Source organism: Lemur catta, chromosome 1 (assembly GCF_020740605.2).
Source record: "Lemur catta isolate mLemCat1 chromosome 1, mLemCat1.pri, whole genome shotgun sequence".
In the NCBI taxonomy this organism is placed as follows: domain Eukaryota; kingdom Metazoa; phylum Chordata; class Mammalia; order Primates; family Lemuridae; genus Lemur; species Lemur catta.
In genome coordinates, this window is record NC_059128.1 from 78,016,892 (window position 1) to 78,041,412 (window position 24,521).

General features: G+C 46.6%; 1 protein-coding gene across 8 annotated transcripts in view; it reads right to left on the reverse strand.

Moving 5' to 3' along the window:
• Positions 1–24,521, reverse strand: part of FRMD5 (FERM domain containing 5) — a 292,126-nt gene that overhangs the window by 35,958 nt on the left and 231,647 nt on the right. For 4 of the 8 annotated variants that reach the window (XM_045540417.1, XM_045540442.1, XM_045540436.1 and 1 more), the window contains exons 2-4: positions 12,896–13,000; positions 8,767–8,809; positions 8,445–8,523 (exon numbers count right to left, since the gene is read on the reverse strand). In XM_045540417.1, the coding sequence (XP_045396373.1) occupies positions 8,445–8,523; positions 8,767–8,809; positions 12,896–13,000 (227 nt within the window). Of the gene's footprint in view, positions 1–8,444; positions 8,524–8,766; positions 8,810–12,895; positions 13,001–24,521 lie in introns of those variants that run through there. The other 4 variants (XM_045540472.1, XM_045540465.1, XM_045540426.1 and 1 more) reach the window with 3 other exon arrangements.

The window sequence follows — 24,521 nt, forward strand, 5'->3', positions numbered from 1 at the left end:
TTTAAGGCTGAAGAATAAAAAAGAGTATTCCCTGTCCACTTGATCATGCCCAAGAGTAAGTAAGAGGCCCAGTGACAGTGCAATGTCTAGGAGGGGTAGGCAGGGTCCCAGGGTAACTCTGAGAGTCTTGAGCTTGGAAAGTCAAGTAATTCAGGCACAGAAATGAAGGCACAGTCAAGCTTCTTCTCTCCTCAGGCCTCGCTACTCAAAGTGTAGCCCACATATAAGAGGCAGCAGCATTACTTGGGAGCTCATGGAGACGCAGAATATTAGGCCCATCATACACCTACATCTACACCTTTTAACAAGATCTCCAGGTAATCTGTGTATAGATTAGGTTTAAGAAGCACTGACCTAAGGAAATTCAAAAGCATCTTTGTATGCACATCAGGATGGAATGCCTTCCTCAAACCAAAGGGAAGGTGAGTAGTTTAGTCCGGAAGTTACCAAGAATCCTTCCTCCTCCTCCCACCAACCCCACTCTGCCCCAGTGTTTGCTAAGAAAAACTGAAAGATAAAAGACTCCATGTAGAGGCAATAATTAAGATGGATCTCGGCCGGGCATGGTGGCTCACGCCTGTAATCCTAGCACTCTGGGAGGCCGAGGCGGGTGGATCGCTCAAGGTCAGGAGTTCGAGACCAGCCTGAGCAAGAGCGAGACCTCCGTCTCTGCTAAAAATACAAAGAAATTATCTGGCCAACTAAAAATATATATAGAAAGAATTAGCTGGGCATGGTGGCGCATGCCTGTAGTCCCAGCTACTTGGGAGGCTGAGGCAGTAGGATCGCTTAAGCCCAGGAGTTTGAGGTTGCTGTGAGCTAGGCTGATGCCACGGCACTCACTCTAGCCCGGGCAACAAAGTGAGACTCTGTCTCAAAAAAAAAAAAAAAAATGGATCTATCAAAGCAAGCTTGTCTTCACTCTGCTTCCCACGGTGAAATGCCACACGATGTGTGGGAGACAGCGAGCGAACACTTCTCTGCCTCTCACTGTTCCAGCTCCCACCTCCTGCAGGCTTAGGCAGGACGAGGACCCAAACCTTTTGCCCCTTACTCAGTGATCACTCCCTGGGCCTGGATTCCTGCATCACTCCTTCCATGTCTGACTACGTCCAAATACTAAAGGAAATATTTCAAAGGGAGAACACAGCTCTGGGCAGTGATTTTCAATGTGGCAGAGAGGGGAACATCTCCCTGGGGGAGCAGGTCAGAATCTGTATGTGTGTGGTGCTCCTGTGGTTTGAAAAGGCCCCTCTACAGCTTCTGATTTGCTTCCCCCCTTTCCATCTGCCCAAGAGGACATGCTGCTCACACGAGAACCACTGTCTTCACATTACTGATGGGCGTGTAACAGGTGCCTCAGGTGTACTGGAATGGAAATAAGGCCTTCCCCTTGGGGCTTCGGTGATAAAATGGCTACAGGGAGGTCAGAGGTAAGGCCCTGGGGCATTCTCAGGCAACGTCAAAGAACAGGGGGAGCGGGAGGAAGGGGCACGTCAGTGCCCTAAAGAAACAAATCATAGCCTTTGGAGGACAAGAAGAGATGCACCCATGGAAGAATCACCTGAGAGCTTCAGGGCAGAGAGCTGTACTAGGGCTCCCACTGAGCTTTGTGTTTGTTCATTTAAGGAGTTCACCAATGACTAGGTGTTGGTCATGAAAATATTTCCCACGTGACTCAGCATCCCCAGACCATTCCCAAGAGACCGTGGCATGTTCTCCCTTGCCACACATGACCTAAGGAAGACTATGCCGTGGCCTGAGGCACTGTCACCAGGGCCACGCTGTGTTGCCAGCTCCTGAGGAGCAGACTGGCTGGGTTATCCCATCTCAAGCCTCAGAGCAGGAGCCACAGAGCCTGATCTCCCCATTCCACAGCTGAGGAACCACAAGTCCAGAGACCTGGAGTGACCTGTCTGAGGTGACGCAGTGAGTAGAATCCCGGCCTCCTGACTCTGGCCCCAGTGCTTTTTCTAGCCCCATGGTAATTCAGTTAGTTGTCAGGTTAGGAAGAAGGGCTCCTAAACTAAATCAGGAGAACTCTGTCCTCAGAGGGAAATGCTCATCGGGACCAAAGAAATCAGCTTTAGACCAGATTTAAGATAACAAGGTTGCTCTTGAGGAAACTTATTTTTTAAACTTTGCTTATCTCTTTTTTAAAAATTTAGAAATTATCATGGATATAAAATAGTTGTACATATTTATAAGGCACATGTGATGTTTTGATACAGGTATGCAGTGTGTGGTGATCAAAGCAGGGTAATGGGGTTATCCATTACCCTCAAGAATTGATCATTTCTTTGTATTAGAAACATTCCAATTCCACTCTTTTAGTTATTATTAAATATACAATAAATTGTTGTTAACTGTAGTCACCCTACTGTGCTATTGCCTACTAATCCCTATTCATTCTGTACAACTGTACTTTTGTACCCTTTAACCATCCTCTCTTTATCCGCCTCTTCCCGACCCTTCCCAGCCTCTGGTGACCATCATTCCACTCTCTATCTCCATGAGATTTTTTTTTTTTTTTTTAGCTCTCACATGTGAGAACATGCGGCATTTGTCTGCCTGTGCCTGACTTATTTCACTTAACATAATGTCCACCAGTTCTATCCATGTTGTTGCAAATGTTAGGATTTCATTCTTTTTTATGGCTGAATAAGATTCCATTGTGTATATGTACCACATGTTCTTTATCCATTAATCCACGGACACTTACGTTGATCCCGTATCTTGGCTATTGTGAATAAAGCTGCAATAAACATGGGAGTGCAGATATTTCTTCAAGATACTGATTTTCTTTCTTTTGGATATATACCCAGAAGTGGGATTGCTGGATCCTATGGTGGTTCTAGTTTCAGTGTTGTGAGGAACCTACATACTGTTCTCCATAGTGGCTACGCTAATTTACATTCCCACCAATGGTACATGAGGGTTCCCCTTTCTCCACATCCTCACCTGCATTCTTTATTCCCTGTCTTTTGGATAAAAGCTATTTTAACTGGGGTGAGATGATATCTCATTGTAGTTTTGATTTGCATTTCTGATGGTAAGTGATGTTCAACATTTTTTCATGTACTTTTTGGCCATTTGTATGTCTTCTTTAGAGAAAAGCCTATTTAGATCTTTTTCCATCCCCCCACCTCTTTCTTTTGATACAGGGTCTCACTCTGTTGCTCAGGCTACAATGCAGTGGTGTCATCATAGCTCACTGCAACCTCAAACTCCTAGACTCAAGTGATCCTCCTACCTCAGCCTCCTGAGCATCTGGGACTACAGGCGCACACCACCATGCCCAGCTAATCTATTTTTTGTAGAGATGGGGTCTTGCTTGTTGCTCAGGCAGGTCTCCAACTCCTGGCTCACGCAATCCTCCTGCCTCAGCCTCCCAAAGTGCTGGAATTATAGGTGTAAGCCACCATGCCTGACCATTTTTTTAACAGGAGTATTTGTATTTTTTTCCTGTTGAATTGTCTGAACTCCATATATATTCTGGTTTTTAATCCCTTGTCACATCCATAGTTTGCAAATATTTTCTCCCATTCAATAGGTTGTCTCTTCACTTTGTTGATTATTTCCTTTTCTATGCAGAAGCTTTTTAGGTTGATGTGATCTCATTTGTCCATGTTTTCTTTGGTTGCCTGTGCTTTTGAGGTCTTACTCAAGAAATCTTTGCGCAGACCAATGTCCTGGAGTGCTTCCCCGTTGTTTTCTTGTAGTAGTTTTACAGTTTCAGGTCTTAAAGTCTTTAATCCATTTTGATTTGATATTTGTATACGAAAAGAGATAAGGGTCTACTTTCATTATTCTGTACACTGTTATCCATTTTTCTCAGCACCATTTGTTGAAGAGATTGTCCTTTTCCCAATGTATATTCTTGGCAACTTTGTCAAAAATGAGTTGATTGTAACTGTGTGGATTTATTTCTGGGTTCTCTGTTCTGTTCCATTGATCTGTCTGTTTTTATGCCAGTGCCATGCTGTTTTGGTTACTATAGCTTTGTAATATAATTTAAAGTCAGGTAGTAGGATGCTACTACCTGTAGCATGCTCAATTGTAGGATGCACAACTGTAGGATGCTCCAGTTGTGTTATTGAATAACAAAACAAAAGAATAATAATGATGACTCGCATTTGCTGAGGGCATTCTGTGTGCCCCACACTGTACCAACTGGTTCATGTGCATTCTCCCCTTTAATCCTCACAACAGGTCTTTGAGGTGACTACCGTTTTTATCCTTGCTTAATAGATGAGGAAACGGAACGCTTAGAGTTATTGTTTTGTCAAGAGCTTGTCTTGTCACATAGCTAGTTAAAGAACAGCTTGGGATTTGAACCCATGTCTTCCTGATTTCTTAGCCCAGGGGTTGGCAAACTATGGCCTGCTGCCATAGTCTGCGATGAAATAAAATTTTATTGAAACACAGCCTTGCTCATTCATTTATGTACTGTCTATGGCTGCATTCACACTACAATGACAGAACTGAGTAGCTGCAACAGAGACCATATGGCCCAAAAAGCTTTAAATACTTACTATTTGGCCCTTTATAGAAAAAGTTTGCCAATCCATCTTAGCCTAAGCTAGGCTGAAATGATGTTCATTGAAGGAATAAATGACCTAATGACTCCATTTGTTCATGTACACAGGGTGTCCCAAAAGTTGCCATACATAGGGAAAATGGGAAATTGTAGCTAAATGTGCTTTTTTATTTACAAAATATTCATTACAAAATTTTTTCTTCCTATGGAGACTTTTGGGACGCCCTGTATTAACATTTTTGGGAGCACCTTTTGTCTTTTGTGTGTCAGACATTTTGCTTCCTTGGGGGGTGGGGGCCCATCTGCACTCAGTTCCCTTCTATTACTTTTTCTTTCCAAAGAATTCATACACTTGTGGTCCTTGTTAAAAGCTAAATCGGGTGCCTAATTCCCCATTTTCTCTGCCTTGTCTCTAGCCTAGACAAGAAAATCTATTTATTACTTTAAAAAAATGACAAAAGAAATTAATCAGGATTTGGCAACTAAATTTATCATCTGGGAAGAATCCAAGAGATAAATGGAAGCGTAGCTCTTTACTCCCTACTTCATCCCCTTCTCTCAGCCTGGCTTTATGGGAATGGCTGAGATGGCAGAGAAATTTAGGACTAATATTGCCAGGAAAAAACACACTGACAGCTGAATTAGTTCGGTAGCAAGGTGGGATGCAGGGCTCTAAGCCAGGAATGCATTATGGGTACTGAGTGAGGCTGGGGCAGGTACCCACTCTCTTCAGATCAGTAGGGATGTGAATGAAGAGAAAAATGCAGCTAATTCCACAGCCTCACAGATTGTCCCAGGGAGAGGGAGGCACAAAGACCACCCAGGTACCCGTGGTTCATATTCCTCACAATGCCGGGAAATTGCATACTAGGGAAAGAAGGCCAGTGAGATGGAGAGAGAGGGAAGATTGTCCAAGATGGTAGCACAAAAGCACACAGATGGGAGAGGAGCTCATACACTGGCCAGCGTCCTTGAAGTTTGCTGGCTTGGTGGGAGGCCTGGCCATGGTCCTAATGCTGCACTTACCAGGACTTGGATGATTACCTAGGATAGCTTTCTCTCTTGGAACTCAGAAGTTAGCTGCTTAAGTTTTAGGACTCTAGTTGATAGAGAAAGGGGACAGAAGAGGAGCTGAGATTATTAGAAAAGTGCCTTTTCACATAAGGGAAAAAGCCAGTATTAACTGTGAGCCCTTGTGGCCCAAGGACCGTGTAATCAATCTGGCAGCAAATGTATTGAGCCTTTGCTCAGTGCAATACTCATCAGAGGTGTATTAAGAAGTATAAGATGGCCAGGAGTGGTGGCTCACAGCTGTAATCCTAGCACTCTGGGAGGCTGAGGCAGGAGGATTGCTTGAGCTCATGAGTTCGAGACCAGCCTGAGTAAGAGCGAGACCCTGTCTCTACAAAAAATAGAAAAATTAACCGGGTGTGGTGGCTTGTGCCTGGAGTCCCAGCTACTTGGGATGCAGAGGCAGGAGGTTGGCTTGAGCCCAGGAGTTTGAGGTTGCAGTGAGCTATGATGATGGATGATGCCACTGCACTCTGGCTCTGGTGACAGAGTGAGACCCTGGCTCAAAAAAAAAAAAAAAAAAAAAGTATAAGACACTAGTATAGTGGTTAGTCCTCCCAACAATTCTATGAGGTAGATATTATCATCTCCATTTTATAAATAAATCCAAAGGTCAGAGAGGTTTAAACATCTTATGCCCAAGACCATATAGCCAAGAAGTGACTTAAGTAGGATCTAAGCTCCCAGGTCTATGCTGCTCTTGGGAAGGAGGGTCTGCTCATTAATATAAGATAGTGACACTGGATTTAGAAAATCGTGTTATTATTACTATCTTTTTTTAGAGCCAGGGTCTTACTCTGTTGCCCAGGCAAGAGTGCAGTGGCTCACTATAAACCTTGAATTCCTGGGCTTAAGTAATTCTCCTGTTTCAGCTTCCTGAGTACCTGAGACTACAGGCATATGCCATCATGTCCAGCTAATTTTTTTTGTTGTTTTAGAGATGGGGTCTCACTATGTTGCCCAGGCTGGTCTCAAACTCCTGGGCTCAAGTGATCCCCCCACCTTAGCCTCCCAAAGTGTTGGGGTTACAGGCGTGAGCCACCACATCGTGGACTATCATATTATTAAGAGCTCCTCCTGAGGGCCAAGATGACCTTATATTTTTGTCCTTTAGTCAGGACTGTGGTGCTCCCACCGGCTGCTCACTGATTTGTGTTAGACCAATCCCTCTCATCCCTACTGTTGGTCCAGTGAGTTGCACTACAAAGATATATTAAGTTTGCTCAGATATGTGGACAGGATACTTCGGGGTCTGCCCTGGCACTGGTACCTCTTTCAACAGAGAGAGAGGCTCAGAGCTAAGGCAAACACTCTGGAGTTCACGAGTGGGGCAGGCTAGTGCTTCTGCAAAACTCTAAGTCATTAAACATAGTGGCTCCACCCTCACTCACCTGCCTAAAGCTGCAGGGTCACTTGTTAATTTAGATGGATTTGGTTTTCCAAACAAAGTAGGAGCCACATCCACGTCCATGTGAATGAGCAGAACCTGTGGTTTCTGTGCCCTGTAAGAAGCATGGGGTTTGGTTCTGGCTACACACCTCACTGTCTTTAGTGCTTCTGCGTGGGTGGGTACACACTACCCTGTGCACCTGCAGGAAACAGGCTTCCTGATCCTTCTACTCCATCAGAAGGAGATTTCCCTCAACCCCCGCTGCGGCCATGTGAAGAAGCCATTTCCCCCCCCTCCCCCCGTCCCGTCCCACTTCCTTGCTTCCTTTGCACTACTCATTCCTGTTTCTTGCCCTGTTCTTTGCCCATTTCCTGATTTCCCCTCTTAGGGAAACTTTTCCTCCTTTGACTTGGCATGCTCTTCAGAACAGGAAAGGAATATAATTCCATATTCTTCCTTCCTTCCTTCTTCCCTCCTCTTTTCCCTTCTTTGGGATGTTCCTAGGCAGTTCAGGATCTAGAAATAGCTCTCAAGGCCTACATGACTGGCAATGTCCTCATTCCCATCTTTGCTGTTGCCAAGGGTTTAGGGAGGTGACAAGAGCTGGCAGTGCTGTCTCTTCCTCAGCTCTAGGATGCCCTGGCATCACCTCTTTACCTATGATCCTGCCTTCCACAAGGTAATGTTGAGGTTTTTCTTATGTCAAAATTAGGTCTTTCTGATATAAAAGTTATGGATTCCTGTTTATAGAGTTTCTGAATCCATGAGGCGAGACTTTCAGAGTAAATTTGGCTCAGATATCAAAAATCCTGAGGAAGCTTTGAAGCTCCTATTCATTGACCCTCTTGTAGGAAGGTAGTGGGCACAGAGGTTCTTTCTCATCCTCGAGTGGTGCTGAACGAGATAGGATTCATTCCACACAGCTGCCTGCCTGCCACAGAACATGATCCCCACAATAAAGACTTTATCACGAACCTGATCCAGCAGCACACTGGAGTTTACCCATCTGGATTTAAAATCTTCAGTATTTCCCTGCTTGTCTTTCAGCATCACACATTGGCATCCCCCAAGTACATCCATTAGGCCACTTGAATCTGTTTTCAATCCCCAAAATAGGCAGCAACACAGCCCTCTCTAAGAATGTCCAAGCGGCCATAAGTCAAAGAAAAAATGCTTTTGATTAGTTACTCCAGATCCCCTTGAAAGTGATCAGTTAGAGATGAAGTATTCACATTTCCTGAAGGAAAGACATTCACTCTGTCCCATTTCCACTGAAGGGTGAGCAAAGGAAAGAATGTGGAAATGAAATACAGAAGTAGGTCCTATGTAGGAAGGGTTCCTTGCTGTAAGAGTGAGGTGCTTCCCAATTAGAGGATCTAAGAGGCCCCTTTTCCTATCCTCTCCAACAGGTCTTAGTAGCTAGGGAAGTGTGTTCAGCCTCACCTGGTTATTTCTTCTTTCAGAGCAGCAGGGTCTGCAGGGTAAAACTTCACACGGAAGCACATGGTGAATGGAGGCTGGGCTGCAGAGAAAAAGAGGTACCCATCAGGGAAGCCCCTCTCCCGGAAGATGACTGGGCTGTCCTCCCACCAGCATGCATAGGCCACAGAACCAGCAGAAGAAAATCCTCATGTGTTTAGGGCCAACTGATACACAGGATAATGGAAATTTACATATGTAGACCATGGCTTATCACATGTGGGAAGTTTCATCCCACCCTCCCCGGGGGGAGACTTCGGTCTTTTCATGGAGAATAAATACTTACATCGCAATTGCTTCACCACAGACTTTGTAAACTCCAACCAATGCTGAAACAGAGAACACAGAACATGAAAACCCTAATGAGAAGCACTGTCAAAAATAATTTGTTTTACCCAATTTAAATAACTAGACAGATTATAGCCTAGGGTGAAAGCAGCCCAGAAGCTTGTGAAATGTAGGTTTGGGGAGTAAAAAGCAATATGATTTTCTGAAATAAGCTCCCCATGGAACCTAGCTGGGAAGGGGGGATAGTTCCAGCTTCAGATGTCATTTCTGGGCTTCCCTGGAAGTGCTGCCTTCCAAGGCAGGGTGCCGAAGTTCTGAGCCACGAAGTTCTGAGCCACGATCCTGGCAGGCTAGTAGGTAGGCACGAGCAACGGCACGTACATGAGGTGCCAACAAAGCCGCACCCAGCTTGAGTAGGAACCGCTGACTTGATAGGTGGGGGGGGGGTGTGTTTCGTACCAACGTCTTTGGCAGGGGAGTAGGGATAGAGGCTATTGGAACGACTCTAGAAAGCACTGACAAGTAGAAATTCACAAGGCAGGGATGACTGCTATATATTCCATCTTTCTTGGAGGAACACAGATTGCCAGCCCTTGAACTAGAGAACACATACTCAGGATTCCTTGGCATCTAGGGATGTTTAAAGTCTAAGTCTCATAAGATAACTAACCACAACCAATGTGTAGGTTAGTATCCTTCTTCCCTTGGATTTTCTTTCTTTTCTTTTATTTCAAAACATTAAGAGAGTACAAATGTTTTTGTTACATAGCTTGTCAAAGAGGCAGGACATAGTATAGTAGCAATATAATTTTTCCCAGGGTACTTACTTTGGGAGAACGAAGCAATGAAACCATTCTACGTGTTTCTCAATTCTACGTAGGTCCTTTACAAAATTTACTATTGATGTTTGTTGCTTTTATGCTAATCAGGATTAGCTAGGACTGCTATTATTTGGGATTTGATTATCTGGAAGTAGCTTAAAGCTGCCAGATGTAACTTCTGTGAGGGAAGAAAACTGTGTTATTTAACACTGTATCACCAGTGCCTAGCACAGTGTTCGATACGTAGCTACTGAATGGAAAAAGAGACTGGGTCCACACTTCCCTCTTTTCTGGCTACTTCCATTTGGCGTAATGTCTTGGCAGAGTCCTCCCTGTGGCAGGAAAGCAGCCAGGGCCATGCAGACAGCATCCTGGCCTCCCCTGACTCCCAGCTATCACCTTCTGGGCTGGGCCACGGGTCATGCAGTTAATGGACCCACTAAGAGCCAGTTCTTCCATCAGCTCCACATGGATAATCCGGGCTGACATTCTGCTCTCTTGCTTCCTCTGATCTGAGTTCCCACGAGGCTGGCAACTCATTATAGCCACTCAATGTGGTTAAGAGCTCCTTCTCACATTACACGGCCCACCGCGGCTTGGCTTCACGGGGAAGCAAAGGCAAGAGATGAAATTGCGCAGCAACTACCGGGGTTCCAGGCTGTGCCTGTGAAGGTGGAGGAGGCCTGTCTGCCCTGGAATTGTATATAGTAAGGAGAACATAGCAAGAGCCAGGGACTCAGTAAATGGAACACCCCTATACATCAGACTGATAGATTAAAAGGAATTAACAAAGGAAGTTCTATAGAAATTAAGAAGAATGACTGTGAGATGCGTTCTCAGTAGAGGGCAGATGGAGCTGAATTACAAAGAGGCTATTCCCCTTGGCAATAGCTGGAGAGAAGACTTCAGTGCGTACAGTAGTGAGAGCTCAAGGAAGGACTGAGGCTGGAGGAGATTAGGAAGGGGGTGGGAAAGGGGTGGAAAGCTGTCACACCTTGTCCATGGGATTTTAAGGGTCTGGCAGGGAAATCTTGAGAGGATCCCAAGAATATGGCAATGGCCAGAGTTGCTTTTTGCAGCTGCCTAGCTAACTCTGGGTCTCAGAATCCCTAGCGAACTGGTGACATGCGCTTGGGGAGAAGGGATCAGAAAAGGAAAAGAAGATTCAGAGAGGAGGGTTTCCTCCTGTATTTGGGCGAATCTTCAGACTCTGGGGGCTTGACGGGGTGCACAGGAGAGGCTGAGAGCAGGCGGAGGCCAGAGCCTGAGTTGGGAACAGTGGGGCAGGGCAGTGGAGGACCAGGAGAGACCTGCAGAGCTCCCGGGGCAAGCGGTGACGTGGGGATGGGGCGAGCGCTGGGTCACACCCGGGGAGGAGGTTTAGTTTAGGGCCTTACACCCTGAGGGAGCCAGGGAGCTCACCTCCTACATCTCTACCATGAATCCGTGGATCTAGGACAACTCTTAAAAGCCCATTTCCCGACAAGCCCCAGGTACCCCTTCAAGCCTCTCTGCTCTCTTTAACCCCTCTCCCAAAGCACAGAATCACCCAACGTTCAGAGGCTATCAGGTATGAATTCAGCATGGAATCTCAGAAATCATACAGGCCCTGGAGTCAGATAGGTCTGAGCTCAAGACTGGCTTTGCCACTTACCTTGGGAAAGTTACTTAACCTATCTGAGACTTTATTTAGTCACCTGAGAACAGATATTATAATTATGGATACTCATCTCATTTGTGTTAAGGAACAAATGAAATAACATATGTGAAGCTCTTAGCTTAGTGCCTACACAGCTCAGTGAACAACGTACATCAGCTGGAAGAACTAGTTTGTGTTCAGTGCAGAGCCTGGCCCACAGCAGGCACTCCACGCACGTTTATTTCTCCTCTTTCCCGTTTTCTTATCTCTTTCTAGCTCCTTCTCCTTTTAATCTTTATCACCTCCACAGACTCTCTTGTTCTTCTCAGGCATATTCCAACCTAACTAAAAAAATAATGAACAGGATACATTTTGGCCTTTTTTCTCCATACACCACCTCCTCTGGGAGATGAAAACTCTTGGGGCAACTGGCCTTTCTTTTAAGGAGAGAAATCTCAGACTAAATAAACAAACACCATTCATAAAAATAGCTCATCATTATTTTCCCACATCAATGGGGATGCCAGAGAGTACATTCCCACCGACAGCAAAAACCAGGTAAGCAGAAGTTATGGAAACTGCAGGTGTCTGCGAGCTGGGAGGCTGGGCAAGTGGAGGTGAGAAATACAGTGCTATACACCATTAACTCACTCACCCATTTATTGAACATCAACCACATTCTAGGCCCTGTGCTAGTTACATGGGAGACAGCGATGAATGAGATGAAGTCCAAGTCCTCAAGAAACTTGTGTTTTTTTTGCAGGGAACACAGGTAATCAAACAGGTAATCACAGCGTGGTTTAATAAGTGCTATGATATAGTAGAGGGCACATGGGGGCCATAGGAGGGCCCCTAGTTTGGAGTGGGGGTTAGGGGTGACTTCCTGGAAGAAGTAAAATTCTAAGCTAAGACCTTAAGTGTGAAAAGAAGTTAGTCAGAAGAAAAGTGGAGGAAAAGGAGAAGAGTGTTCTAGGCAGGGGAATTGTGAAGGTGAAGGCTCTGCAAAGAAAGAAGGCACGAGGTGTCTGGAGAGCCACAGCATCATTCGGGGAGAAGACAGGTCAGGGGAGACGAAGCTGGAGAGGTAGTCAGGGGCCTGAGATAATGGACTTGCTCCTTTATCTGTCTGGAATATCGTGATCCTTGTCAATGCCCTGTGTCTGCAGAGCTGGCTGTGCTGTGTAGAGCAGAGCAGGGATGGCAGGATTTGCAAGACAACGAAAGGGCCACGTCAGTTTGTCTCTATCCCTGTCCTGCCTAGACTGGGTTGGTGGGTTGGTGTGGCACCTCAGGGGAGGCTCTTCCTATCCAGAACAATGCGGTTCAGCCCACTCATTAGAAAGGGGGCAGGAGAGGCTCACCCTGTGATCTGGGCTGAGACCACAACACTAGCCCAGCTGCTGTGCCTCCGACCGGGCAACTTTGTGCAAACCACTTAAACTCTTTAGTCTGCCATTTCAGTATCTGTAAAATGACAAGCTTCTCTAGGTGAACTCTAGCAAAGTACCTTTCAGGTCTAATGATATGATTTGAAGAGATGACATCCAACTGCAAGGCCTGGCTGGTCCCTGACTCCTGGAGCTTAACTCTGAATGTGAGTGACAGGTCAAGGCCTCAGGCTTATTGACTAGTCCTGTCTTCCCTTTGTGCTTCGGATATCGACTTACCCGCTGCTTATCTGGGTCTACAAAGCGGATCCCAAAATAGTCTTTCTCAAGTAGGTTCAGGTGGTGGCACAGAAGGTCAAACAGGTACTGGCCTTTGGCATCTCTCTGCAAAGAAAGCAAGCTCCATTGAGAAGTGAGTGGGCTTCCCCAGTGTTTTTACAGTCATTAGACATTGTTTATAACTGTTGCACGTGCATATGGAAGGAGCACACATCCATAACTATGTTCTCCACACTGTGATACATCAGATACTCTCCAGAATCCCGAGGCACCTGGAAGGAGCCCAAGAGCCCTTCCCACCACAAAGCCATCAGAGAACTCAGGTAAACCCAGTTCCAATCTCTAATGCACAAAGCTTTCTTAAACTAGTGGGAATAGGCAAGGCCAGTGTGCAATACAGCATTAATTGGTAAAGACCAAGTCCAGCTGGCTCTGCCTCTACAGTAAATCTGGAATCCATCTATTCTCTCCATCCCCATTGCCAACCCATGGGTCAGGCCACCACCATCCCTCACCTGGACCACTGCCAGAGCCTTCTAACTACTCTCTGCTCTGCTCTTGCCCTCCTCAGTCATTCTCCACACAGCAACCAGAGTGACTGCAATTTATAATAGACATAATATCTTTTTTGCTTAATAAGTCATATAAACACATTGTAAGATATTCAAACATACATAAGGATATATTAGCAAGAGTAAGTGTCAGCCGGGCGCAGTGGCTCACACCTGTAATCCTAGCACTCTGGGAGGCCGAGGCAGGCGGATCGTTTGAGCTCAGGAGTTCGAGACCAGCCTGAGCAAGGCCCTGTTTCTACTAAAAAAAAAAAATAGAAAGAAATAATCTGGACAACTAAAAATATATAGAAAAAATTAGCCGGGCATGGTGGCGCATGCCTGTAGTCCCAGCTACTCGGGAGGCTGAGGCAGTAGGATTGCTTGAGCCCAGGACTTTGAGGTTGCTGTGAGCTAGGCTGACGCCACGGCACTCTAGCCCGGGCAACAGACTGAGACTCTGTCTCAAAAAAAAGAGTAAGTGTCCCTTCTGCCCTAGGTGCTTTGTTCTCTAGTTCCTCTCTCCAGAAGCAACCTGTTATCAGCTTCTTGGATATCCTTTATGTGATATTTTATACATGGGCAAACATACACACATACACAACTCCCCCCCCTCTCTTCCTTCCTTCTCTTCCTTCCCTTCTTTTTCTCTCTTTCTTTATTTCTTTTCCTCCTTCCATCCTTTCTTTCTTTCTTTCTTTTTAGAGACAGGGTTTCACTCTGAAGCCCAGGCTACAGTGCAGTGGCATCATCATAGCTCACTGCAACCTGGACTACAGGTGTGCGCCACCATGCCCGGCTAATTTTCCTTTTTTGTTTTGTTTTGTTTTTGGTAGAGATGGGGTCTCACTATTGCCCAGGCTGGTCTTGAACTCTTGGCCTCAAGCGATTCTCCTGCCTTGGCTTCCCAAAGTGCTAGGATTATAAGTGTGAGCTACCGCGCCTGGCCCTACATCTCCTCTCTTTAAAATATATTTGTAACATGTTTATAATCTATTCTGTTTCTTGGGTTTTTTTCCCCCTCCTACTTAGGATATCTTGCAAATCCTTCTTGCAGTACATATAGATATGCCTCACAGTTTTTAACTGCATACCACTGTAACGAACCCAAAGTTATTTACCCAGTTCCACACTGACAGAATTAGTTTCTAATCTGCTATTACAAACAATGTGGCAGTGAACACACAATGATCTTTAATTACCTTCCTCACTTCTGCTTAACACCATCAGTGGCTTCCCGTTGTTCTCAGAATAAAATCCAAACCCTGATCATGGCCTCGGAGGTGCTAGGAAGCCTGGCTCCTGATTTCTCTCTGAATTTAACCCAAATCATTCTCCTCACTAGATTCCAGCTATGGCCTTTCTGTTCCTGAACACGCTGAGGCTCTTCTGCCTCTGTGTCTTGGTATTCCCTATGCCTGGAATGCTTTTCCTACAGCCCTTCTCTGCTCCTCCTTGTATTTTTCCTGTCCTAGCTCAAGTACCTCCTGTGCAAGAGGTCCTCTCCTCTAGAATGGCCCTCCCAGGTACTTTCCATCTCATTATCCTGTTTACGTCCTTGATGGCACTTATAACAATTTGTAATCATTTTGTTGGTTTGTTTATTTATTGTCTGCTTCCTTTCTAGACTGTAATTTTCATGAGGGCAGGACTCCCCCAAAACTTAGCACAGGGCTTGATACATGGCAGGTAGGTACTCAATAGTTATTTGCTCAATAAATTTGAAAGAAAAGAAGGTAAAAGCTTGGCTAAAAGGTTTCACAAAATGTTGAGAAACTAGGCTGTTTATAACCCACAACCTTTTACTTCAGAGACCTGCCTGGGTACCTGGGATGAAGCAGGTGGAGAATGACTTGCAGGAAACTATCAAAACATCTGGAGCCCTGCAAAGCATGGACCTGTGGGCCCGTCCTCAGTGGTCTCTGCAGCTCAGCTCAGATGATCATCTCTGGGGGGTCTGTGTCTAATTCTGCATCCAAATTGAGGTTGTGTGATAAGATCCAAAGATCACACCCTGTGCCAAAGCCCAAGGCCATGGGTAATTACAGAAGGGTCCGGCCCTGCTCCAAGAATGGGCATATTTTTAAGACCTTTACAAAAGGTTTACATGTTACCTCTTGCCCTTCTGCTGGCTCACCCTGTACTATCCGTGGAGAACTGGGGCAGGATACTAAATCTCTCAGCAAATATCTTGAGAAGCTTATCCTTGCAGGAGATGAAGGATGGGTGAGTGGACAGCTCAACTACAGGAGGCGGCAACACGTGGGCCCCTCCCCTCCTCTCCTGCTGGCCTCACACTCCCTCTCATGACACAGTCCTGAAGCAGTGGGCCCCATTCCCCGTCTCTTTTGTCTCCTACCAGAAAGAGCTACTCTCAGGACAGAGACTTACGAATCGCACTGGGACTTCTGGGTGGTGGGCCACAGACCAGGTCTTTCAAGGGACTCCACTGGCAAATGTCTCCTTGGGCAGGGCCTGCCAAATACCTCTTTACTGATGCCCTAGAGTATCCAAAAGGCTTAAACTGACATTTAAGGTTCCTCTGGGAGCAGAGGAAATACACTTAACTCTATCCCATGCAGCATGTCCTACACTATTATCTCTCATAGAGCAACTAAAATGGAACAGTAAGAGTGGCATATTATGATTATTTTTCTCTACAAATTTTACTTTGCACCAAGCTGGCTACTATAATACACTGTGATCAGCTGGTATGAGTTTTAATGGCTAAAGAAGTTCACTTCCATACATACAACCATATTCGCAAGGGCCTGGGATGGAGCTAGCCACAGGGAACACGTGCTTCTGTGATGGAAACCCTACGGACTTTGAATAAGAATCCGCCTTCCACAACAACAACTCACTCTCAGGGGCTGGAGGCTCAGATGTGCTTGTAAGGCTCTTAACTAGTAAAACCCTAAATTCAGTAGCTCCAACTTCAGAGTTCTCCCACTTCACAGGAAGAAAAAAGCAGCACAGGTTTTCTCTTGCGGTAGTTATGAAACAAGGACATATCCCATTATACATCCCCTGCATCTATAAAAGAGGATCTTTTTCTGTTTATTTCTCAGCATCTGGTGAATCCCCTGGTTCCCCACCATGAAGTAATAGTTCCCTCAGGTTCCCATTTCCCATTTCCCATTTCCCAGTGGCAGATTCGTGGTTTTCGGCTAGGAGGCTCTTGCGTAGACTAATGAAGAGAAGCCGCTGTTCCAAGGCTGGGGTGGGGGTAAGAGAAACGGCGAGACAGGAAGGAACAGGGCCCTCCCTAGCAGAACTCCATGAAGTTCAAATGGCAGGAACACAAAGGTAGGCACCTTTCACAGAAGGCTGCCCCACGGCCCTCCCTGAGGCGCTCGTGCCCGTGGCTGACGGAGCAGCCCTGCGGCAGCATTCGGGTGCAGTCACATGCAGCTGTGCCACCCTGACGGGCTCGCTACAACACGCCATCGGCAGGGGCAGGATTTTAGGAATTTCACTGCTTCCTGGCCTCGTGGGTCCCCTTGCACTTCCAGATGCCAGCTGAGTCCCAGGATAACCTCTCCATGGTCTCCCAGCCCTAAGTCCCAGGAGTTTCTGGAATATTCTGCAGCAACCAGTCTTGTCTTTGGTGGATGGCAAAGCCCAGTGACTTTCTATCTTCTCCTCCCTTTGCAATTACCCCGGCATGATGGCTAAACTGTGTGCTGTGCGTTGGATGTTGTGCCATTGATTACGCTGGAGAAACAGGCGCTCGTGCTGACGGGCGATTACTGCGGAGCCACAAAGTCAGGGCCCCAAGCCTGAGGGCGTTTATCTTCAGGACAAGTGAGCTGAGGCGGAGCACCCAAGTCCTTACCCTCCAGCTAGACTTCTGAGGTTATTTTCTTCCCAAAGACATTATGGGGTCAAAATAACTTATTAAGCACCTATTTAAAAAATACATTTATATTTTATGAACCACAACAGTACCTACACTACACATATTTGAAAACAAAAGTGCATGTAAGTACAACCCATTTCTTCTCCCTATATGGACAGAATTACTCACAAACCTGAGTAATGACTCTGCAACTGTGGGGGTAGGAGAATGCCTATTCTTGCTCCTTCTGCCTGGTTCTGGTTCCCTATGGTTTGCATTTCTTTAGGGAAGGGACTGAGGTAGCTAGCAGTAAGCCAGCTTGGGCCAGTGACCTAAACTATTCAAGGTTAATTGCATTTTCTGCCTCATAGTCAATACCCTTGGGCAGGAGAGAAGCTTAGTTTTAGCCCATCATAGATGGGGTCAAGCCCAGGGACTCTGGCATGCAGCAACCTGGTGGAGGAAGCTAACACGGAGAAAGCCCCCTTTCATTAGACATCACTTTATTCAGTCCTGCTTACTTGTGAGGCACATAGATTTTAAGTGCAAACTCAATGAGGCTCTCAGAGGCGAGAGCAATCACAACTTTCTCCGGGCTGTTTAAAGGGGAGCTGGCCATGGTTTCACGGGCCCTTAGAGAAGACAGTGTAAGATGGCGGGATTACGGACAGTGGGCACCTGTGGCCTCAAAGTACAGAGTCCAGGAGTGGGAAAAGGCCAAGACTGGGGGTCTGGGGCAAAGGGCAAGAGCTGAACAAGTTGTTCTCAGAGGCCTGACAGGGAAGACACAGGCACCAGGGATGGGATGACACCTCAGCCTCCATTCTAGCCTAACTTTATATTTAAATTTCTTGTAGGCCAAAGACTTCCTTGCTTTCCTTACCAGTGTCCTCTAAGGACACGTGTGGTGTGCCGAGATCTGCCAGGTTTGGGAGCAGATGCTGTGTAGAAGCACTTTAAATTCACAGAGGAACGGCCACGTTAGCTCATGTTCTCAAGGCCACGGCTTGAGTGAGCTGAGCAGAACAGTGTGTGTCCACGACTGGGGTGTGGGCTCTGCCCCTGTGGTCACACATCTACCCAGCCCAGCGCTGTGTGAGGCAAAGCGAGGGTGAGGGCAAAAGGGCCAACAGCGGGGGGGCCCCAGATTTTCTCACCTCAGCACCTTCCACACTAATTTACATTTTCTTTGAAGGGAGGGAACCCCCCAGCTGAGCTCCTGGCCCAGGAGCCCACTTTTCTTGCTTAGGCTTAAACCAACAAAATCTGCCCAGGAGCTGCTGAGGCTGCAGATAGAAGAGCAGCCAGCTCACTCCGGGAAAAGATCAGGAAGCTCATTCCACGGGGAGATGCAGAGATGTCCATCTGCAAGCCACACTGTCTGGTGTAGCAGGTCACCACAAATGCAGCAGGGCCACAGGTCAGCCCCGCCCAGGCTCTCCCCTCTGGTCCCTACTCTGCAAAACTCAGCAGTCAGGCTGGATACCGAGCAGGCTCCTGGCATCCTGACTATAGTGCCAGGAGGCTGCCATGGGGCCAGGTAACCATGTGGCTCCTAAGGGAGCAGCCAGGCCCCGAGTGGGGGGAAATCAGAGTTCAGGAGAGAGGACCAGCGCTAATCAGCCACTCTTCTCACCAAATCCTTACATGCAGCAACTTCTTTGCCCCAAAACCCCCATTCTGTATGCAAATTGAGAGGCAGAGTGATTTTCATGATGCCACACAGAGATCTGTGGGTTCAGATGCCAGGTGCGGTGCCGCCGGGAGCCCTGTGGGCAGTGCTCGCTCGGTCAGAGAACAGGCTTAGCTCATCGCCACATGGCATAGCTCGCAGAGGACGTGCACGTGGGTCGGGGAGATCACGCTCAGTCTGGAACATGGAGGTCACTGTGTGCAAGTAAATGTCATGGGAGGGAGGACTAAGTGTTCTGTCAGCACAGATGGCCCAAAGCAGACTCAACAAGGGCAATTAAGACCCTCTGAGCAGAACCTTCAAACCTGCTGCTGTACAGGCTGCAAGAGCAGGGCTAACGACAGAACTAGTCTTATTAAGATATCCATGATGACGCTTCAAAAGCCAGTTTCTCATTCCTATGTGAATTCCTTGTAGCTAGTGAAGTTTCTGGAAAGAAAAAAAACAGAGCTGGGCCTGAAGGAAAGCAGACAACGTTTTCATCTTTCTCACTTTTACAAGTAAGGCACTCTTAAAAGCATCACTGCATCTTGCTATTGATTGAATAAATTTTGGTTGTATTTTTCCAGCCAGTGCTGAATATCTCAGCAGACTCGTCATGTCACAGCTGCAGAATTACTGGACAATCAGCCAGGCTGAGTTCTTTGTGCTGTGAAGCTCATATTTTCTTTCTCTCTTCTGTCTGTCTGTCTCTCTTCCTCTTCTCTCTCTCTCATACAACTATGCATCTCATACAATTTTGCTTCAGATAACTTCAAAAGAAAATCTAGAATTTTGGGAAAAATTGACTTCTTCTTGCCTCCAACCCTAAGGACAGTTTGACAACTCACTTTATTGTTTGTTTTTTTGCAAAAGCAAATGCACATGTTGTTTGGCAAATCTAGGAATTTCTGAGGATACAGGGAGCGGCCTAGGTGGCCAGGGTCAGAAGAAATATGATAAACTTATGGGTCTTCATAATTCTGTAGCTATTCCCCAATTTCCTTCCCCTTCACAGAGAATTGTTTATTGGCCAGTACCAACGTATGCCATGATCCTGAGGTGGACACAGCCCATAAATGAAAGAGGTCAGGATTTTTGAGTCCTGAGTGCAGTCTCCTTTTCAACTCTATCAGGTCACTCGTGTTCCCTAGAAGGTGAGGTGGAGGCACGGGGAGTGGAGAGGGGAAGGAAAGCAGAGGCTTTGGGGACAAGCACGAGACTCAGAGTCAAGGCCCTGCTCTGCCACTTCTCAGCTTGTGACCTCAGATCCATCCCTTACTCTGAGCTTCAGTTTCTTCCTCTATAAAACAGGGTTAATACTCCATCTCTCAAAGGATTATTGTGATGCTCAAAACAAGAGACACAACACACACAGGGTCTGTGAAAACTCACAAGCCCTGTGAACCTTCCTACCAACTTCCTCGGCCTCCAGTGACCGCTTCTTCTTTAGGCTGAATGGGTGAGAACACTCCAAGGCCTTGGCAATGAGACTGTGCCCTGAAGGAACAGAAGCCTGCCCTGCCTGGACAATACATGGGTGGATCCTGGCTACATGTCTACCTTGTGGTGTCCCTAAGATATGGGCATGGCCAGCATTTTGGAAGTATGCCCCATGCCCCAAGCCCAGATCTGCATCTTCCTTATACCTGAAGACTATTCCTTCCAGACCAGATCAGAAGAAGAGCAGAAAATATCAAATATATGCAATTGGCCCAAAGCCCCTCAGACACCTGGCAGCTTCTACTCTGTGCCACAGAGACAGGGAGAGTTGAGTGAGGTGGAGGATGAGACATGACACAATTCCAACAGACACTGTATCTTTTAATGCCTTAGCTTTGATTAGGATAAAAAGAAAAAAAATATTTGGCAAAATGTATTTCAATAAATTAACTCAGAACCCTGATCTCTTTCAAAAAACATAACAGGTTCTCTCTGGAGTTAAAGCTACAGGAGCTAACTGTATCATCAGACTCCTCCCCCTGAAATCCCCAGGTGACTGTATAACAGGACACTGGCAGGTAAAGGGGAGAGGGATGGGCAAGTAGAGCCCACAGCTCCCCAATGGCAGTCCCTAGTTCCCCAGAGCATCTGCTGGCATCCCATCTGGGGACCAGACAAGTCATTTTCACTGCTTCTCCTGAGACGGATGGCCAGGGCCTCCCTTGAAAGCCCCTTACCGCAGCAGACAGATCTCTGAGGTGGGTTCCAAAGGGCGGGGAGGGGGTGGTTCTTGGTTTTGTTCTTGTTCTGTGGTTTCACTAGTGGAACAAAGCCAGATTTATGAATGCCTCCCTTTCCACCACCAAGTGGAAAGAAACATCCTCCCTGGAACAAGACTGAGAGTCCCAGGAGAGAAGGGAGACAGCTGGGACCAGGAGCCAAACAGATGGGTAGGGAGATGGTTTCCTGTGCAAATGCTGAGGTGTGAAAAAGCAGCAGGACAGACTCTGAATCTCCCAACAGTAGTTGTCCCAGAGGTGGAAGAGGACAGGAAGGGGAGGCAAGACGGGAGGCACACAGCTAGCTCATTCGGAAGGTAGAGCTTCCCTAATAAGCAATAAATTCAGAACCATATCATGCTCTGGACCAGTGGTTCTTAAACTTGAGCCTGCACCAGAATCACCTGGAAGGCTTGTTAAAATACGGATTGCTGGGCCCTACCCCTAGCATTTCTAGTTCAGTGGGTCTGGGGTGGGGCCTGAGAATCTGCATTTCTAACAAGTCCCCAGGTGATGCTGCTGTTGCTGGTCTTGGGATCACTGGACCAGATCAACCTTCTCCAGCATCAGTTTGTCACTAGCTGTTCTTGAAGCCAAGACTGCAGGGATAAGGGAGAGAGAAGTGCATATTTGACCTCTACCACCATCCAGCTCTGTCAGCATAATCCTCACTTTCATTAACCTTCCACATTTTCATATGCCAAGAGCACCAACTTCAGAGCATTAGACTGTGAGTTAAATACTGCAAAGGAACTCTGTTCCTTGCTGCCAGGTTTCAAATTCTGCCTTTCAGTAGGCAGCTACCCAATTCTGGATAGCAAGGTCAAGTCCCCAATTACCATTTACTTTCAATGGCTAACTAGCTCAAAACTCACTGTACTTTTGCTATGAACTAGATCATCGAAAGTAAAGCTGGTAGTTATCATTAAACCTAATCCAGGTGAAGAGGTCCTCTTCTCACACCAGTTCTGCTGTCAGTGACAGGGAGTCTGTTCCAGAACATTTCCTCTCCTGGCCTCTGGCTGTCTTATCTAGGAGGTGGGGCTGAAAGGTTCCCCAGCCTTCCACCTGCTGCTGCCTACCTCCCTGCATCTGCACTCCTTAAGGCTTCTCAGTCTTGGCTATCATGACCAGCCTTCTCCTTCTCTCCCTTTTCCTGGGAGAGGATCCAGGTGCCCCTCTATGGAGGGGTAAGTATAGGATATATGCCCTGAGCATGTAGTTCCATGACAGGGAGGCAAGTCCTCCATGTTCAGCTTTGAGCAGGGAGTCTGGAGCAAGAAAGAAGTAATGGGAGTAAGGCAAGGTAGATTCTGGTTGTGGTCTCTTGGGCAAGTCATTGTCTCTCTCTGGGCCTCAGTTTCCCCCTCTGCAAATAATCTCATGTCCTCTTATATGCCCAAAATCTCTGATTTTGCTATTATTATTATTATTTTTTTTTTTGAGACAGAGTCTCACTCTGTTGCCCGGGCTAGAGTGCCGTGGTGTCAGCCTAGCTCACAGCAACCTCAAACTCCCGGACTCAAGCAATCCTTCTGCCTCAGCCTCCCGAGTAGCTGGGACTACAGGTATGCACCACCATGCCCGGCTAATTTTATATATATATATTTTTTAGTTGTCCAGCTAATTTATTCATTTTTTTTTTTTTTTTTTTTTTAGTAGAGACAGAGTCTTGCTCTTGCTCAGGCTGGTCTCGAACTCCTGAGCTCAAACGATCCACCCGCCTCAGCCTCCCAGAGTGCTAGGATTACAGGCGTGAGCCACCGTGCCCGGCCTGTCTCTTAGTCTATAAATAATTCTTGGGCTTGGAAATGTATGTCCCAACGTGCACTGGAGGTGGGGTGGGTGACCAGATTCCCAGTGCATCAGGCAGAAACATGGCCCAGGCTTTGCAGCGTGACGGGGAGAGCACACAGAGGCAGCAAGACTTCTTGAAATGTGGGGCTGTTCCTTCTGCAGTCTCGGGGCAGAAGGGTAAGATTGAGTGGAGGAGAGGTAGGAATCCTGAGCCCAGCAGGGCCCCTGAGGCCTCTGGCACCTCCCTGTCATCTCTGTGCCTCTGCACAGTAAGGTTACAAACATGAGACCAGGAGTCCACTGAGGGCTGCACGGTAACACTGGTTGAGATGTCACCACTTAAAAAAACCTTAACGTTTGCTCCAACTGAATATTGTGTTAATTGAAAGCCAAAAAATGGATGGAAAATCATTGGTAAAAGCACTCAATTCAATATATATCTATTGAGGGGCTGCCTCCCTTGGGCAAGGCAATGCCTGAGCGATCTCAAGGTTGCGGAGTGAGGGGTTTACAGATATCTGAAAATGACTTGGGAAAAGCCATCTTCTTTCCTCTGATCTCATGGCGCTCCCTGCCTGTGCCACTTAACCGTCCTATTGCTAAGCCTTGCATATTCACGTCCATTCTCCTCTCTAATGCTGGGAGAGATAGAAATATGGTGTCTAGTGTCTGCATTCATGGTTCATAGCCCAGTGCCTTGTATATGATCCTTAGGAAGTATTTGCTGATTAATTACTAAATGAATATGACCCAGCAAATTAGCAATAGCTAATTTTACCTGATGAGCTCCTCCCTCCTTATACCAGTGAGATCAGTGTTGGAAGAACAGAGAAGGATCAGGCTGGGGTAAGGCTGTTCCTGGAGATGGTGTCTGTGTCCAGATCAGTCTAATTTAACACCACAAATTCATTTCAGGATTGGCCTGATGGGCATTACCTTTTGTCTAGTTTGCTGATTCTAACTCCACAGGCTGTACTTGGGAGCAGAGGGACAGGGGCTACGTTTGGGCTCCCAGCCCAAACTCTACTGGGTTCCCAGAAAGACGCCTGCAGTACAGCTCAGCTCCCAAGTAACTGCTTTTGCCACCGACACACAGTCACGGGAAAGGAAAACACAGCTTTGCTTCCAGGAAGGTCTCTAACTGGGTCCTTGCCATTGGAAAGAGAATTAAGAGCTCAATATTGGAAAAGACTAATCACTATATTTGCTTAATTATAATGATGTGAACCTCATAGCCAAGTTATTTTTAGGAAGTTGATGCTGAAAAATACTTCCATGCTCCTGGGCTTATTTGAAATAAGATTTAGGATGTTTTTAATGTCTGGAAATTATCAAATGCCTTTCTGTGGGCAAGTTCTACATGTCTCTAGGGCTTTCCCTTATGGTTTTCCTGATGTTTTGCCTGTCTTTCTAAAATACATCCTGACACCTGGCCAAGATGCCACAGGATCTTTAGGTCAGCCCCTCAGATCAACGAGAGATTCATGATAACACAGGATTGGATACCTACCTTAGCATTTGTCACAGGTCCAGTTCCTCAGGG